The following is a 15,624-nucleotide window of genomic DNA, read 5'->3' on the forward strand; positions in this document are numbered from 1 at the left end:
ATTACATATTATAAGAATATTTTAATTAATTGAAACTTAAACATTTATATTTAGATATCATTTTTTTATTATCGTTTCTGCATTGCAAAAAAATTATAAAACTTTACAAATAAAACTAGCGTTTTTCGAAATCGTTCAAATGTCCTAATCTGCGTAAAAACATTTAAATATAGAAATGTGAAACTGATCAATTATCATCAGTACATACACGGACTGTGGTATTTTTGAGACTTTGGGCATTAATGCCACAGAAGTTCTGTGACAGATCACTTCTCGCGAGAAGTCACTGTGGCCAGAAGTAATGGAGGTCGGTGGTAACGGCGCAGGGCTACCTGTAAACAATAAACAGAGAGCCATGCTGCCAAACAAGAGTAGAGGCGAGTTTACCCGCAACCCAAGAAAAGATTCCGAGGTACGAAGAAAGAATTGAGCTATCTGTTTATATCATGAACGCTGTTAGTGTTAGCTAACTCTGATAGCCGTGACATGCTAACGTTGCTAACAGAACTCCGCAGTGAGAATAAACAACTGTAGAGTTTAGTCTTTATTGGGGAAAAAGTATTCTACAACTGTAGAGTTTAGTCTTTATTGGGGGGAAAAAGGATTGTAGTTTTTTGTGTGTTTTCCTTGTGTTAGTAATTACATGGGCATGGTGTCACACAACAGGGTGGAATAGAAATTGAGTATCTTGCCGATGCTATCAGCGGCTTACAGGTAACGCAGCTAGGTAAGGGGAAAGGTTGCTAATGCTATCATCATAGTCCAGACTCTGTCAAGTCATGGAGTTTGGTATTGCTGGAATTCTAATTGTCCTATTCCGGTTCAACTGCTTATTATCGATTTCGGGGTTGTTGTTTTTTGTACTGGTTACAGTAGTGGATGTTTATGATAAATCAGAAAGTAAAATAGAAAAACAACATTGTATTGTAGAGATACATTGCCACCAAACTAAACAGAATTTCAGTGGTCTCTCTGTCTGTCACAGGGTCTGTCCGAGTCTCCAGATTTGGAGTTTGAATATGCTGACACAGACAAGTGGGCTGCAGAACTGTCAGGTTTGTACTTCCTCATGCAGACACAAGAGTTTCGCAATCTCAGCTGAACAAATAAATTAATAAATGATCTGTATGTTCGTTCCAGAACTGTACAGTTATACAGAAGGACCGGAGTTTGCCCTGAACAGAAAGTGTTTTGAGGAAGAATTTCGAGAACATGGTATGTGATGAAACTGTCACACACTGAGAAATCCATCTGTAATGTAGGAAGCACACACACTGGATACCTAACGCAGACATGTGTTGTTCAATATGTTCTTTTTCAGTGTCTGAAAAGAAGTGGACAGAGCTCGATGAAGACCAGCACAGAGCTCATGCCATGCGCCTGTTGGACAGTCTGGAGGTAATTGCCAGGGAGAAGAGGCTGAAGGTTGCAAGAGCAATTCTATATATGGCTCAGGGTGAGTCCATGTTGACAGAGTACCTGAAGAAATTTTTTTTTTTAAAAGAGTCCACGTTGACAGATTACCTGAAGAAAATTTTTAAAAGAGTCCACGTTGACAGATTACCTGAAGATTTTTTTTTTTTTTAATATATGTATATATTTTCATATTGACTTTTCTTTCAACATGTTTGTGTCCAGGAACATTTGCTGAGTGCAGCTCTGAGGCTGAGGTGCAACATTGGATGAGATACAATATTTTCCTGCTCTTGGACGTGGGGACCTTCTCTGCTCTGGTGGAACTACTCAACATGGAGATCGAGTATGTTGGCAATGAGACAATTTTTGAATTTAATTCAGCTTAAACAAGACGTTGTCAGCTTAAATGTAGAACATATTTTCTCGTTTATTCAGTAACAGTGCTGCCTGTAGTAGTGCTGTGAGAAAACCTGCCATCTCCCTGGCGGACAGCACAGATCTCCGGGTGCTGCTCAACATCATGTACCTGATGGTGGAAACGATCCAACAGGAGGACATGGCTGACAGACCGGAGTGGAAAATAATCAGGGAAACCTTCAGAGCAGAATTAGGTAAACATTAAAGCTCTTAGTCTCTGTTGTTGTCTGATTCTACAAAACATGACAGAAACAAAACCTCAGCTTGTTTCTCTAACATAGGTTCTCCTCTGTTCAACAACGAGCCCATCTCTGTCATGCTCTTTGGAATGGTTACTAAGTTCTGCAGCGGACACGCCCCTCACTTCCCAATGAAGAAAGTGTTGTTACTCTTGTGGAAGAGCATACTTGTAAGAGAACAACAGTCGGCTCTGATTCACTTCGTCCAACAATGACACGGGTCAAAATCTTCGTCTCTTTTTTTCATCGCAGTTCACACTTGGTGGCTTTGAGAAGCTTCAGAGCATAAAGGTTTGTAAGCGTGAGGAGCTGGGTCTGCCTCCTCTGCCGGAGGACTGCATTCGAGTCATACGCAGCATGAGAGCGGCTTCTCCTCCCGCGTCAGCGTCCGACCTCATAGAGCAGCAACAGAAACGTGCACGCCGTGAACACAAGGTAATCTTTACCCCTGCTGATGTCTGCACAAATATCAATAGAGGTCTTTACCCCTGCTGATGTCTGCACAAACACAGGATATTGTGGTTTTCTATTTTATCTATTCAATAGAGATGTTGTACAGATATTGACCTGTTTTCCATTTCCAATTTTTTAACAGTAACAATTCTAACTTGATTATACCCTGACTAGAGAGTCTCTATTCCAAGCCAAGTTAAATAAAGCTTTATTTATTTTTTAAAAAGTCAAAATGTCTGCCAGTTCCACTGTTCTGGTGAACCCTAAAGAAGGAACACCATTTTCTTTGCTGTGGATTTTTTTAGATACTGAACCATTTTTTTAAGCATTTAAATCAAATCCAACTGCTGGGCATTGTTAATAAATCATTGATTATAAATATAATATTGGTTTTCAACCCCCCTCATGTCACGTGTGGGGCTGGCTCCCTGTTGCCGGGAAACAAGTCCTCAGCCCTGACCGAACAGGCCCACCAACAAAAAATGACCTATTTACTGTGACACTTTAAATGGAGCTATAAAAAAACAGTCAGAGTCTGGTCCAACAATGAAACGAAACAATCTAACTCTTCTACAGCCATGTCATTTAAATGACATTGACATGTTGGTCACACAGGCTCTGATCAAGCAGGACAACCTGGATGCCTTCAACGAAAAAGACCCGTACAAAGCTGACGATGCTCGCGATGATGAGGACGACAGCGATGACAACGACAACTCTTTAGAGCCTGAGACTTTCCCCCTGGAGAGGGACGAGGTGATGCCCCCACCTATTCCTCACCCTCCGTCTGAGAGGGTCTCCTTTCCTAAAGGTCTGCCGTGGGCTCCTAAAGTCAGGTACTGCACGCTCTGATCCTAACAGATAAACACACGTACTTTGAACATGAGCATCAAATGATTTGTTTGTCTTTAAACCATATCGTCTTTTCTTTGCAGAGAAAAAGACATTGAAAACTTTCTGGAGTCTAGTCGAAGTAAATTCATTGGTTACACACTCGGGAGGTGAGTGTGTTCTGACTGATGTTCTCAGAATGATCCCTAACTGTGTCTGTAAATAATGTTTTTTTTTCTTACCTCACAGTGACACAGACACAGTTGTTGGTTTACCCAGACCCATTCATGAGAGCATTAAGACGTTAAAGCAGGTGAGGGAGTTTATCCATCACTTTATATCAATATATATCAACAGCTTCTCAACTTTTGTTTCCTGCTTTTCAGCACAAGTACATCTCCATAGCTGAGATCCAGATCTCCAAAGAGGAGGAGTTCCAGAAAACCCCTCTGTCGGTCGTAAGTAGAAACAAAAGAGTTTTGGTTTATTAAATTGTTGCATTAGTAGCGTGAGAAATAACTTCTTTTTGTTTATCCTCTCTCTCTCTCTCTCTCTCTCTCTCTCAGGGTGAAGAAGATGTGGAGATGAGCTCCACCGAGCTGCTCTATCAGGGAATTCTACCCAGTTTGCCTCAGTACATGGTGAGCATGTTTGTGGTGGTGTGTTTTCAACCCCCCAGCAGAGGCCTCGCCCCCCACTTTGGGAACAACTGTTTTTCCTCTGGAGTTTCCATGTTCTTTATGTCTGACAGAATAGAAATATCATCAGTTTTTGTACAAATATTAATCTCCATATTAACGCTCTGCTGTAAATAAACTAAAGTATGTTTCTCCATGAACATCAGATCGCTCTGCTGAAGATCCTCCTCGCGGCAGCTCCAACATCCAAAGCCAAAACCGACTCCATCAACATCCTGGCGGACGTTCTCCCAGAGGAGATGCCGTAAGTGACGATGCAGCCTGCAGCACGTCCCACAGAGGTTTACCGTCCGTTGGCTTGACTGTCTGTCTGTCTCTCTGTCTGTCTGTCTGTCTGTCTTTGCAGGACCACAGTGCTGCAGAGCATGAAACTGGGTGTGGACGTCAATCGACACAAAGAGATCATCGTGAAGGCCATCTCTGCCATCCTGCTGCTGCTCCTCAAACACTTCAAACTCAACCACATTCTGTCTGTCTTGACACCACACACACACACACACACACGTGTGTGCTGACCAGGGACTGTGGATAAGAAGTGGGTGTAGTCATCCTGCCCTTAATGCAAAAGAATTAAGTCGGCATTTCACCTGCAGGGGGCAGTTGTTGGGGCTGCAAAAAGTATATATAAGTCTAGTGATCACTTCAATCACTTCAAGAAAAATAATTAAAAATTTTAATTCCACGACTGTAACACCTTCTATATTCAGTACCAAAGCCTCAGCATTAATTTATTGTTCACAGTTTATGGTTCCTTCTCACTTCATCTTCTTCAGTGTTTTATCAATAACCCGCTCGATGTCTCCACAGTTCGAGTACATGGCTCAACACCTGGTGTTCGCCAACTGCATTCCTCTCATTCTGAAGTTCTTCAACCAGAACATCATGTCTTACATCACAGCTAAGAACAGGTCATTTGAAATCATGTGACTGCAACAATCCACGTTCATATGAACAGTGAATGATGGTGAACAGTTCAGTAAAAGACTTTCATTCACTCCTCCACTCTCTGGTCTCAACAGCATTTCAGTCCTTGACTTCCCTTACTGTGTTGTACATGAGCTCCCAGAGTTAACTGCTGAGAGTTTGGTAAGTTGTTCTTTTTTTATGTTACTTGGTGATAGTTTGCGTTGATAATTTTTTTTTTTTTTTAACGTTACTTAGTGATAGTTTGCGTTGACTGCATGTTTTGAATCTAATGTAATATTTCAGGAAGCGGGAGACAACAATCAGTTTTGCTGGAGGAATCTGTTTTCCTGTATTAACCTGCTGAGGATTCTCAACAAACTGACCAAGTGGAAACACTCCAGGACCATGGTGAGAGAACCACGGGTTTACCCTCACATGTACCCTCACCTGTACGTGTGTGTGTGTGTGTATGCAGACTTCAGTTCTCAATGCTAGTTTTCTTTTTTCTTTTTTACCTAGATGTTGGTTGTGTTCAAGTCGGCTCCCATCCTGAAGAGGGCGCTGAAAGTAAAGCAAGCCATGATGCAGCTCTACGTTCTGAAACTGCTCAAAGTCCAGACCAAATACCTGGGACGTCAGTGGAGGAAGAGCAACATGAAGACGATGTCAGCCATCTATCAGAAGGTCCGACATCGTCTCAATGACGACTGGGCGTATGGAAACGGTAGGTGGAAATAAAATGTTTTTTTGATTTAATACATTTTAATTCATTTTTAAATTTTTAACTTCATAAAGAAACTTGTTAAATGTTGAAAATGTTAAATTGAACCCTCAGTTACATTCATTGTCTGTATGAATCTTTTCTTTTGGATGCACACCCCCATCTAGATCCCAACCAAGTTGACGCCTCCAATTTATATTTACTTGATAATCAAAATCTCAGCCTTTTATTTGTAAATATTACAAAAGAAATGTTTATTTACACACCTTTGTTGTGTGGAAAAATCCTATTTAAATTTTTTTTTTAATCTCGCACACCCCCTAGTGGCAGCTCACGGACTCGCATCACACTTTGACAATCCCTGGCCTAACCTATATAGCAAACTGAAAAGCTGTGACTTTTTTTTTTTTTGCTGTATTTTTATGTGATGTTTTGTCATATTTCAAATCAATCTGACAAACAAACGTCCTCAGTGTTAGATCTGATGAACTAATCCAATGACCTCTCACCCTGACCAGATCTGGACGCCCGTCCCTGGGACTTCCAGGCCGAGGAGTGCGCTCTGAGGGCCAATATCGAACGCTTCAACAGTCGTCGCTACGACAAAAGTCACAGCAATCCGGACTTCCTGCCTGTGGACAACTGTTTGCAAAGTGTCCTCGGACAGCGGGTGGACCTGCCTGAAGACTTTCAGATGAACTATGACCTGTGGCTGGAGCGTGAGGTCTTCTCCAAACCTATATCCTGGGAAGAACTGCTGCAGTGAGAACCATCGTCGTGACATCATTTGTTTTCTTCAACTACATCAGTTTGAGTCGGGAGATTATGGTCAGTGGTTCAGATCTCAGTGAAAACGTCATGTGACGTGTGTTTTGTACAGACTGTAGACTATGGGTCCCCAATCCCTGGTGCGGGGACCGGTGCCGGTCCGTAGGTCATTCGTTACCGTTTCCGTTTTATTTTGAAAATATAATGATCCTTTGACGATAGTGTGGTATTACTGGTCCACAGTAACAGGTGATACCGACAGACTGGTGCCTGGTACAGACCGCTGCTTTAGACCACGGTTGGACTCCAGGTCTACCTTCAGTTATTACCATGGGTAGGTCTGGGCCTCTGTTTTTACCAGAGCTACAACCAAACGCTCTGATGTGATGAACTGATGCCTTTGAGAACAACAGTGTTTTGTTTTAGTTTTTTTAAGTCATTTGACCTTTTACCACACTTTACCACTACTTGTTGACTCCTTGTGGCTCCACCTGGTACTGCAGGTCAATAACCTTCAGCACTACACCGGAGTGTGTTTTTACTGAGCTGTGATGTTTCTAATGTGAGGAGGTCGACGACTGTTAAGAAACAGGCTTCTCATCCGTGATTTCTCTTCAACACAAATATTAACTTCTTTATTAACAAACATTCGTCACATCCTTCCTGCTGTTGATTTAAATTTCTCCGTCTACAAACCTTACTCTGGGACCATTCTCTAAAAACATTCATTCATTTTTTTTATGTTTTATTGTTTTGTACATCAAAGTTATTATTTTATTTATCCACTGTAGTTGCCATTACCTCAATGTGTGGAACAAAAAAATATATATATTCAATCGCCAACTTTGGTTTCCTTTTTCTCTCCCACATGATTTGAACTGAACTTATTGGTTATGAAAAAATAAGTTGCCTTGTATACAACAATCTTCTCTGAGCTTTTCTACCTTTTGACTTTTTTTGTTTGTTTTATTTTAAAGCGTAGGCAAACAAAAAAACACACGTGTAAATTGGTGAACCTGTTAATCACAGCCTTGTGTTGTTTGTAACATCTGAAATACTGTAATAAAAGTTTGCTGCCATTCACTTGACATGGTATCAGTTTTAAAAAGCACTACTTTTGTGTTTTTTTTTCCCTGAATCCTGAATCCCTTCTGGTTTTTGCACATATTTGCACTGATTTTTGTCCCCAAAATAACTACTAAAACTAGATGTATGAACTATTTATTTATTACATTTCAGTAGCAAATTACTGGCATTCATCCTCATTATTTCTTTGTTTTGTGTTGTTGATTTAATTCGTCATTTTTCCTGTTAACAGCAACACATCCTAGAGCAGGGGTGTACATATAACTTCAAAACATCCTGAACATGAAGTGTTTGCGTATTTTTTTTAATTTGATTTCAACATTTATGAAGCGGACCGGTTTTCGCCCGCGGACCGTATGTTAGACACCGCTGTCCTAGAGTTTAAAGTGGACTCTCTCTTAACTTCAGCGTAGCACACGTAGTCAGACATCACCGTGTGATGAATCGAAACTCAGCAGCAGTGATGAACTGAGTTTGTGGCCCCGCCCACTTGGCCACAGAAAGAGGAAGACACAGCTTTAAGTTCAAATTCTCATCCTTTCGTTTGGAACATGGCGGGAAGACATGACGGAGACCGTCTCCGCTGTAGATGCAGCGTTCACCTGGTCACCTTCACCTGTGGACACCTACTCTGTCCCAGATGTGACCGCGGCGAGGACGGTTGGAACGGGCGTCCTGATTGTAGACACACGTTCGATGACGACGATGACCGTCATCGTCGCACCCCGCAGAAGAGAGCATGGAGTTCCAGCTCCAACGATTCAACGGAAGGGGTCATGTGCTGGAGACACGGCTTTCCCCTGGATGTTTACTGCTGCACGGATAAGCGGATCATCTGTGCCGTGTGCGCCGAGGCCGAACACGGAGGACACAGTATCGGCTGTGTCAGGGAGGAACGAAGGAGGGTGCAGGTACACAAAAAAAAAACAACAAGTTTTTGGATGGATGGATGGTTCCATCCATCCATGATCTACTACCAATTCCTTTGCAGCGTCGCAGGGGGGCGCTGGAGCCGATCCCAGCCTATTTACGAGCTTTAGATGATTTTGAACCTCGTGTTTTCCCTTGGTTCAAGGTTTGTGTGTGAGCTTCTGCCAACTATTTCTCTTGAGGGACAAGAATCAAACCTGTTCCCACGACACTGGCCTTGTACAAAATGCGAAGTACGACTTTGCATTTTGGAGGGTTAGGCACAGTCAGTACGGTGGTTTGGCACCGTTTATTGCCCATTGTTATTAAAAAAAAAATCAGAGAAATCAAAACATTAACCCTTCCATCAGAGGGCGCCATTAATGACAGCCTATAGTGGCCTATGCCATAAGCCAGGTCTGGTTTTACTACTTTATGCCCCCAAAGGTTGGCCAGGTATGGCTGATAAGGAACAGTATTTTTTTAATTAAAAATGAAGTAAAAAGCCAACCAGAACCTGTTAATATGTTAGTACTTGAGGGAAAATGTTTTGTACTACTAATAATTCATAATAATAATAATAATAACAAACAATTGTCCCTTTCCTAACGTGTTGTTGGTGAATTTTTTTTAATTAAAAATGAAGTAAAAAGCCAACCAGAACCTGTTAATATGTTAGTACTTGAGGATAATAATTTTGTACTACTAATAATTCATAATAATAATAATAATAACAAACAATTGTCCCTTTCCTAACGTGTTGTTGGTGAATATAAAAATGTTTGTTTGTGTTTGTCTTTCACACGTTGTAGGAGGAGCTGAAGAAGATGCAAACGAAATCCTCCAAGATTCTGAAGAAACAGAAAAAGAAGTGTGAAAAACTGAGGAAGGACATTGAACACATCCAGGTGAGCGTCTGTGGAGTGTCTGTGGAGCGTCTGTGGAGTGTCTGTGGAGTCGGAGGTCGGTTGATGGACTGGATCTGATGTGTCTGACACAGCACGAGGCCACACAGACGATGGACCACTGTGAGAGCGTCCTGCTCGGTGTCATCAGCTCCATCCAGAACCACTACCTCAGACTGAGGAGCCTGATCGAAGCTCACCAGGAGGGGGCAGCAGCTCAGCTCATCACATCTGTCCAGGAACTGGAGACCAGGATCGAGGAGTTGGACCAGAGGAGGGTTCAGCTGGATCGTCTGGCCGAGTCTGACAACGACGTCCACTTCCTGCAGGTATCGTGATCACTCATGTACTCACTCAACGTCAACGCACCACAGCAGCGGTTCTCAACCTGTGTTGTACCAAGGACCGGTCGGTCGGTACCAGCCGTTACTGTGGAGCGGTAAAAATCACACCATCATAGAAGGGTCATTACATTTTTAAAAATAAAACATCTTTCAGACTTTCTTCTGTTAGTATCTGAACAGGGTCTGAATGACCTTTGACCTGTTGTTTTGACATGACTTGTTTTGATATGACTGGATTCTTTTTGGGATGTAAAGTAAAGTAGTGTTTTGGCAAATTTGTCACCTTGGAATAAAGAATAAAACAGAAACTAAACAACAACAACGTTGTTTGTTTTAAAGAGTTTATTGGAGAATTGAGTGAAAGTTGTTGTCGAGGCTTTGATGAAACTCCGGGGCGTGGGTCTTACACGTCGAGGCTTTGATGAAACTCCGGGGCGCGGGTCTTACACAGAGTAACACAGGCGCTTGCACGTGCGCTGGATATGCACTTGTCTGTACGAGAGCGCTGGTTGGACGTGCGCTGGATACGTTTGTGTGCACGTGGGCCTCAGTAACAGGGAGTATGTGGATAGAGTTTTCAAGGCCTTAGAGGAGCCAGAGAAACAGTAATGAGTGGATTTCCCACCACTGGCTCACACTCACTGGTTGTTTCAGTGTTTTTCCACTGACTACGTGAGTCTCAGTACAAGTCAATTGGTGAATAATAACACAGAATATAGTTTTGTCATAACTGAAGTACATTTTTTCTACCGTGTCTCGCTGCAGTCCGGCACAAAAAGTTTGAAGAGCGCTGATCTAAACGGTTAATTCTGCTTCTCACCCTCAGGAATGGCCCTGCCTGCAGAAACTCTGTGAGGAGGAACACGTCCGCTGTCTGTCTGCAGCGTCAGCAGATCCATTTCTGCCCTTTGAGCTGACGAAGAGAAGTGTTGAGGCTCTGGGGACGAAGCTGGAAGAGTTTTCCAACAAAGAGTTTGGCCCGGTGTTTGAATCTGGTTCGTACTCTCACAGAGAATGAAGGAGTCATGATCTACGATGACCTGTTTTATATCTGTGTTATTCTCACATCCTGGCACGTTAAAAAGTGGATGGAGAAGAAGCAGAGGAGGAGGAGGAGGAAGAGGAGGAGGAAGAAGAGGAGCAGGACCTGCAGGAAGAAGAGCATCCCAGCGTCGCACAGTCTGATGGTGGGTTTGTAGAGCTAATAATTAGTGAACAATATGTGAATTCATTTGTCAAATTAATCAGATTATCTTTCACCGCAGTAATGACTTAAATTCATTTGTCAAATTAATCAGATTATCGACACAATCTTTCACCGCAGTAATGACTGAACCAACACACATTTTTTTTATGTCAAAGAAAGTTTTTTTTTTTTACAGTGGCTCCGTTCATCACAAACCACTCACTGACTCATCACCACCAGGAGCCGACGACCAGAGCAGAGTTTCTACGCTGTAAGTTCTTTATTTTGTGCTCACCATAATCTCTGTTTTCCTAACTTTGACTAAAAAAAAAAAACTTCAACTTCATGCAGTGTAAAGTTAATCAAAGTTCAGTCGACCTGGACGGCAGTAAAATTACAAATGACAGCTATTGAAGTTTTACTGCAGTACCCCTGTTTGTCAATAGGGGGTGTTGAATCCTAATATTAATTATACCTAATAATATATAATAATACTAACTATAACTATATATTATGTTGTGAAGTAGTAACAAACACTGGACTGAGTCGGACTTTCTCTCTCCGTGGTTCTAGATGCCTGTCCTCTGACCTTTGACCCCAGCACGGCCCACCAGGACCTGTTGGTGTATCCGGGGGACACAGTGGTGGAGCGAGTGTCTCGGGGTTTAAAGAACTCAGCTTCGACCAAACGGTTTCTTCACCAGCGACAGCTGCTGTGCAGCGAGCCCCTACAGGCTGAGCGCTGCTACTACGAGGTAGAGGTCAAAGGTGAAAAGGCTGAGATCGCTCTCGCTTACAAAAGAATAGACAGGAAATCCCAAACAAAACGTTCTGCCTTCGGGGCCAATGCTGACTCCTGGAGTCTGGACCTGTTTTTAGACTACTCAGTGAGTCACAAAAATCAAAGCGTCAAGCTGACGAAGCCCCGCCAGCATCACACCATCGGGGTCTACGTCAAGTTCAACGAAGGATCCGTGTCTTTTTACGAGGTGTCGGACACTATGATCTTTCTTTACAAGCTTAATGCTGAGGCGTTCACTGAACCTCTGTATCCAGGCTTCTGGCTTGGAGAAGGATGTCGCATCAGGATCTGTGATTTAAGACAGGAGAGACAGTGAAACCACCAGATCATGGAGTGCTGTGCAAAAGACTTAGGCAGGTCTGTCTGTGTGTGTGTGTGTCTGTGTGTGCGTCCTTTTTTTAAATTTATTATAAAGAATAAGAAGTTCACTTGAGATAATGTTTTACATTCTCCAGTAATTCTGGACGGTGGGGGAGGGGAGGGGAGGCATTTTATTAACACGTTTACCTAGCTGTGCAACTAGCCGTCCGACCTGGCTGAACAGGTCCGGTAGCCACAGTCCAGTCCACGACCCAGAGCTTTGTCTAACTTGCCCCAAAAAAGAAAAATGGTGCATAAAGTGGGTACATATTAAATGTATCCACTGAGTCGACTCTGAACTTAGGCAACGTAGGCTTTTGTCTAGGGCGCCATCTGCTGGAAGAGGTGTTGTGTTTACCGTCGTTGAATTAGCAACACACTGGTTGCGTTTTTATTCAGTTTTCATTACAGTTTCTTTTTGTATTTTTTTTTATAAATATATATTTTCATATATACTTTGTTTACATATATTTTACTATATATATATAAATATATATATAAAATGTTCGACGTAGTGTGATAGTGTGTGGAACCAGTTTATGAAGCATTTTTGGTTGAAGGTATTGTTTGTTTATTCACACGTTGATTTGACAAATTCATTAAAGTCAGGATTTAATCACGTTTCTAATCGATGTCTCTGTTAAAAATCAAAACCGAAGAAAAGTCCAATTATGATGGTTTCCAGTATTACGACTCCCTCTGCTAACACAACGTTACACAATCTCACACACACACACACCCACACACACTTCTGTAAAAGGCTATTTATATTGCTTTGGTTATGTAAAGGGATATTACGGGTATTCTACTGATGAATTTACGGCAGTTTGACGCTACAGAATAGTTTCTCTACCGAAACAGAGAAAACCGGACGGAGTTGAGTCCACGTACAGACACAGCAGGGAGAGTGTTGTCCCATTGCATTGTGGGTACCTAAGTGGAATTGTGGATTGGGCCAACCAAACACCTGGTAAAGACTGTTGTCAATTCTTTCACAATGAGTTTGCTGTCATTTCTACTGATTCCTCTAGAGGGCAGCAGACATCAAATGTGCCATATTCTAGCTGATAAACTCGCAGGAATTGATGAAAGACAATAATCTTCTTTAGCAGCTCTGAGTCGCTCTTATGTTTTTTAGCTATCTGCTGCCACCTAATGGAAAATTATTTAATCGTCCGACCTGACGCTTTTAGATGTAAACAAATAACAGCTAACCGATCAATAAAGTTATACTAGTTAACCTTCCCTAGTAGACGTGCTGCCGTCTCATGGTCCACTAATGGGCCGCAGCACAGTGGTTGAGAATCACTCAATTTAGCCATCAGTCGTTTTCTAAGTGTGGGTTTGTGCTTTTTGCTCGTTCGGGGGAGGCTAGCAATGTTGGAACTTAGAAACACCCAAAAACATGGCCTTCACTAACCAGCTGACTTCTCCTATGCTAATTGCTAAATGCTAATAACAGCCTTGTTGCACAAACTCCAACAGCAGCGTATGGAGTCATGTTGACTCGAAAAAGCCAAAGACATAAACTTCATGGATACAACTTCTTTAAGAAGGAGACTACATGAGAATACTATATATACAGTACACACATATATATACTATATATATAAATATATATATAACACAAGAGAAATCAATGATATTTACACCAGTGTGTACTGTACAAATACAGAAATATAAACATTTTACCACAACACAACGGCTAAATATTAAATACAACCTAAAATATATATATATATATTAAAAAATAACCTTCTTCACGTAAGGCTTGAGCTGGAGGAGGAGGAGGAGGTTAATGAGACGCACCTGTGAGGTGAGTGTGTGAGAACAGGGAGGACAAAGAAGCTGAGAGCAAGAACAAGCAGTGAAGAGAAAAACACGTTTAGCTCCGTTACTGGAAGAAAAAAAAAGAAAAGAAGGTGAAACATGGAGGAAGTGAGCTGATGATCACGAGGAAGAACTGGATTTATGTCATGTGACCAGTCAGGTGGACCAGAAGCTGCTCCTACGTTGGTGACCTGTTTGGATGACCGGTAAGGTATCTACAGTGTTGGTTCTCTGACTTCCAATGAACAACCCTGAGAAGTTCATCCAAGAGTTTGGACGACAAGTAAAGGTTTCTCCTGATCCACACGCCCCCTGCAGGGGGGGCAGGGGAGCTACATTCCTTGTGTATATTAACAGTAAGAGTACAGTACTGCATACTGGACCTATGATTTACTTCAATGTTGATGTAATGGCTCATTTCTGGTGGCGACAATCTTGTGCAAAATATGAATAACACGTCGTTCTGTGTGACCTCGAACCACGGGTTAGAACACGCTGTTGTTTCTGTGGATCGTTTTATCATGTGATATTACAGTTAACACACACTGTACTCCATATGTATTTACCATATACTTTCACCATTAGGATGGAAAAATAACTGATGTGCATAAAAAGTGTGATGATAAAGCTAGCTCTTTTATATGCGATAATTCTCAACCAGGGGCTCCCGGACCTCTGGGGGTCCATTGACGACAGTCAGGAGGTCCATCTATGACCTGAATTGTGCTATATTCTTTAATAAGCTTTCTTTCAGCGCATTCAAGAGGTGCAGTAGATATGACCCCTCCCTCCCCTCCCCACCCGCCTCATTATTCTGATTTATTTATGACATATTCAGTGATTTGGAGCCTCAGCTAATCGGTAACAGTAGAATAATCTTTATGTTTGTTCAAGTCTTTCTAAATGAGCTAAATTGAGAAGTTAGTTACCAGAGCGCTGATCGCACTGACTACATTCTTAGTGAGGAATTATGTGTCTTGGCCTGAGGAGGGCGTTACAGCGCCGTTGTTTTTTCAAGGTGAGACTGTTACCTTGTAACTAAAGGCAAAGAAAAAAAACAGTGAATAAACTGTCTCAGTCTTTTTCATCATTTACGGCCCTTACATTTGTAGCTGCTGCCAACATGGCTACTGTCTATGTTGAACGTGTACAGATTAGTTAAATGATAAACAGGTCTGTGTAGGTAGGTCATTGATGTGGATTCTTGGCGCTGCAGTGACCCCTGGTGGAGACTTTATGTCCAAACAGTTAGTATTGCTACAGGTTCTGGGTGATGGAGACATGTTTGGACGGTGGTTAAGAGTCAGACTCTGGGGTGACAGGCGTTGGTGGCGCTGTCGGGGTGGTGGGGCTGATGGCAGCGTTTTGGTAGCCCGTGCTGTAGCAGCTGATCGGAGACAGGGAGTTTGGATCCAGGGGTTTGGTCCCTGCGGGGGTCAGGTACGACCTGTGTGCCGCTGCACCGCTCTGTGCTGCTGCCGCTGCGCCGCCTTTGGCGCCCAGGATGAACCTGGACTCGTCCTGCTCCTCCAGACTGGAGATGTCCTTCAACATGCTTTTACGGTAGGACACCGACAGCTTGTTGGAGCCGTCCGACATCAGGTTGAAGTGACGGACGATGAAGACGACGGGGAGAGGGAGCATGGCCACGATGATGAGAGAGAAGCACATGCCCAGCGCCCACGGAGGGTAGCTCTGGAAACGCTCCTGAGCCTGTGACACATACACACATACACACATACACACATACACA

General features: G+C 42.6%; 3 protein-coding genes across 3 annotated transcripts in view; 2 read left to right on the top strand and 1 right to left on the bottom strand.

Annotated features, from left to right (window-relative positions):
• Nucleotides 1-257: 257 nt before the first annotated feature.
• Nucleotides 258-7,560, top strand: strip1 (striatin interacting protein 1). The gene is made up of 20 exons (XM_008319895.3): nucleotides 258-412; nucleotides 986-1,055; nucleotides 1,141-1,215; nucleotides 1,322-1,456; nucleotides 1,639-1,759; nucleotides 1,852-2,027; nucleotides 2,115-2,242; nucleotides 2,325-2,507; nucleotides 3,141-3,361; nucleotides 3,461-3,526; nucleotides 3,606-3,669; nucleotides 3,743-3,814; nucleotides 3,923-3,997; nucleotides 4,201-4,298; nucleotides 4,401-4,527; nucleotides 4,862-4,962; nucleotides 5,074-5,140; nucleotides 5,264-5,368; nucleotides 5,480-5,684; nucleotides 6,200-7,560. Exons 1-20 carry the CDS (start codon nucleotides 302-304, stop codon nucleotides 6,445-6,447), a joined length of 2,448 nt encoding a protein of 815 aa, XP_008318117.1. The 5' UTR covers nucleotides 258-301; the 3' UTR covers nucleotides 6,448-7,560.
• A 184-nt stretch (nucleotides 7,561-7,744) lies between these two features.
• LOC103385878 (tripartite motif-containing protein 16-like) lies at nucleotides 7,745-12,277 on the top strand. The gene is made up of 7 exons (XM_008319894.3): nucleotides 7,745-8,446; nucleotides 9,257-9,352; nucleotides 9,445-9,678; nucleotides 10,520-10,688; nucleotides 10,779-10,880; nucleotides 11,076-11,150; nucleotides 11,453-12,277. The coding sequence occupies exons 1-7, from the start codon at nucleotides 8,087-8,089 to the stop codon at nucleotides 11,995-11,997; spliced, it is 1,581 nt and encodes a 526-aa protein (XP_008318116.1). The 5' UTR covers nucleotides 7,745-8,086; the 3' UTR covers nucleotides 11,998-12,277.
• Nucleotides 12,278-13,820: 1,543 nt separating this feature from the next.
• LOC103385877 (sodium-dependent neutral amino acid transporter SLC6A17-like) overlaps nucleotides 13,821-15,624 on the bottom strand; it is a 13,621-nt gene continuing 11,817 nt past the window's right edge. The window contains exon 12 of the mRNA XM_008319893.3: nucleotides 13,821-15,584. Coding sequence (XP_008318115.1) covers nucleotides 15,168-15,584 — 417 coding nt within the window. The 3' untranslated portion in view covers nucleotides 13,821-15,167. The remainder of the gene's footprint in view (nucleotides 15,585-15,624) is intronic.

This window comes from Cynoglossus semilaevis, chromosome 11 (genome assembly GCF_000523025.1).
Source record: "Cynoglossus semilaevis isolate Cse_v1.0 chromosome 11, Cse_v1.0, whole genome shotgun sequence".
NCBI lineage: Eukaryota > Metazoa > Chordata > Actinopteri > Pleuronectiformes > Cynoglossidae > Cynoglossus > Cynoglossus semilaevis.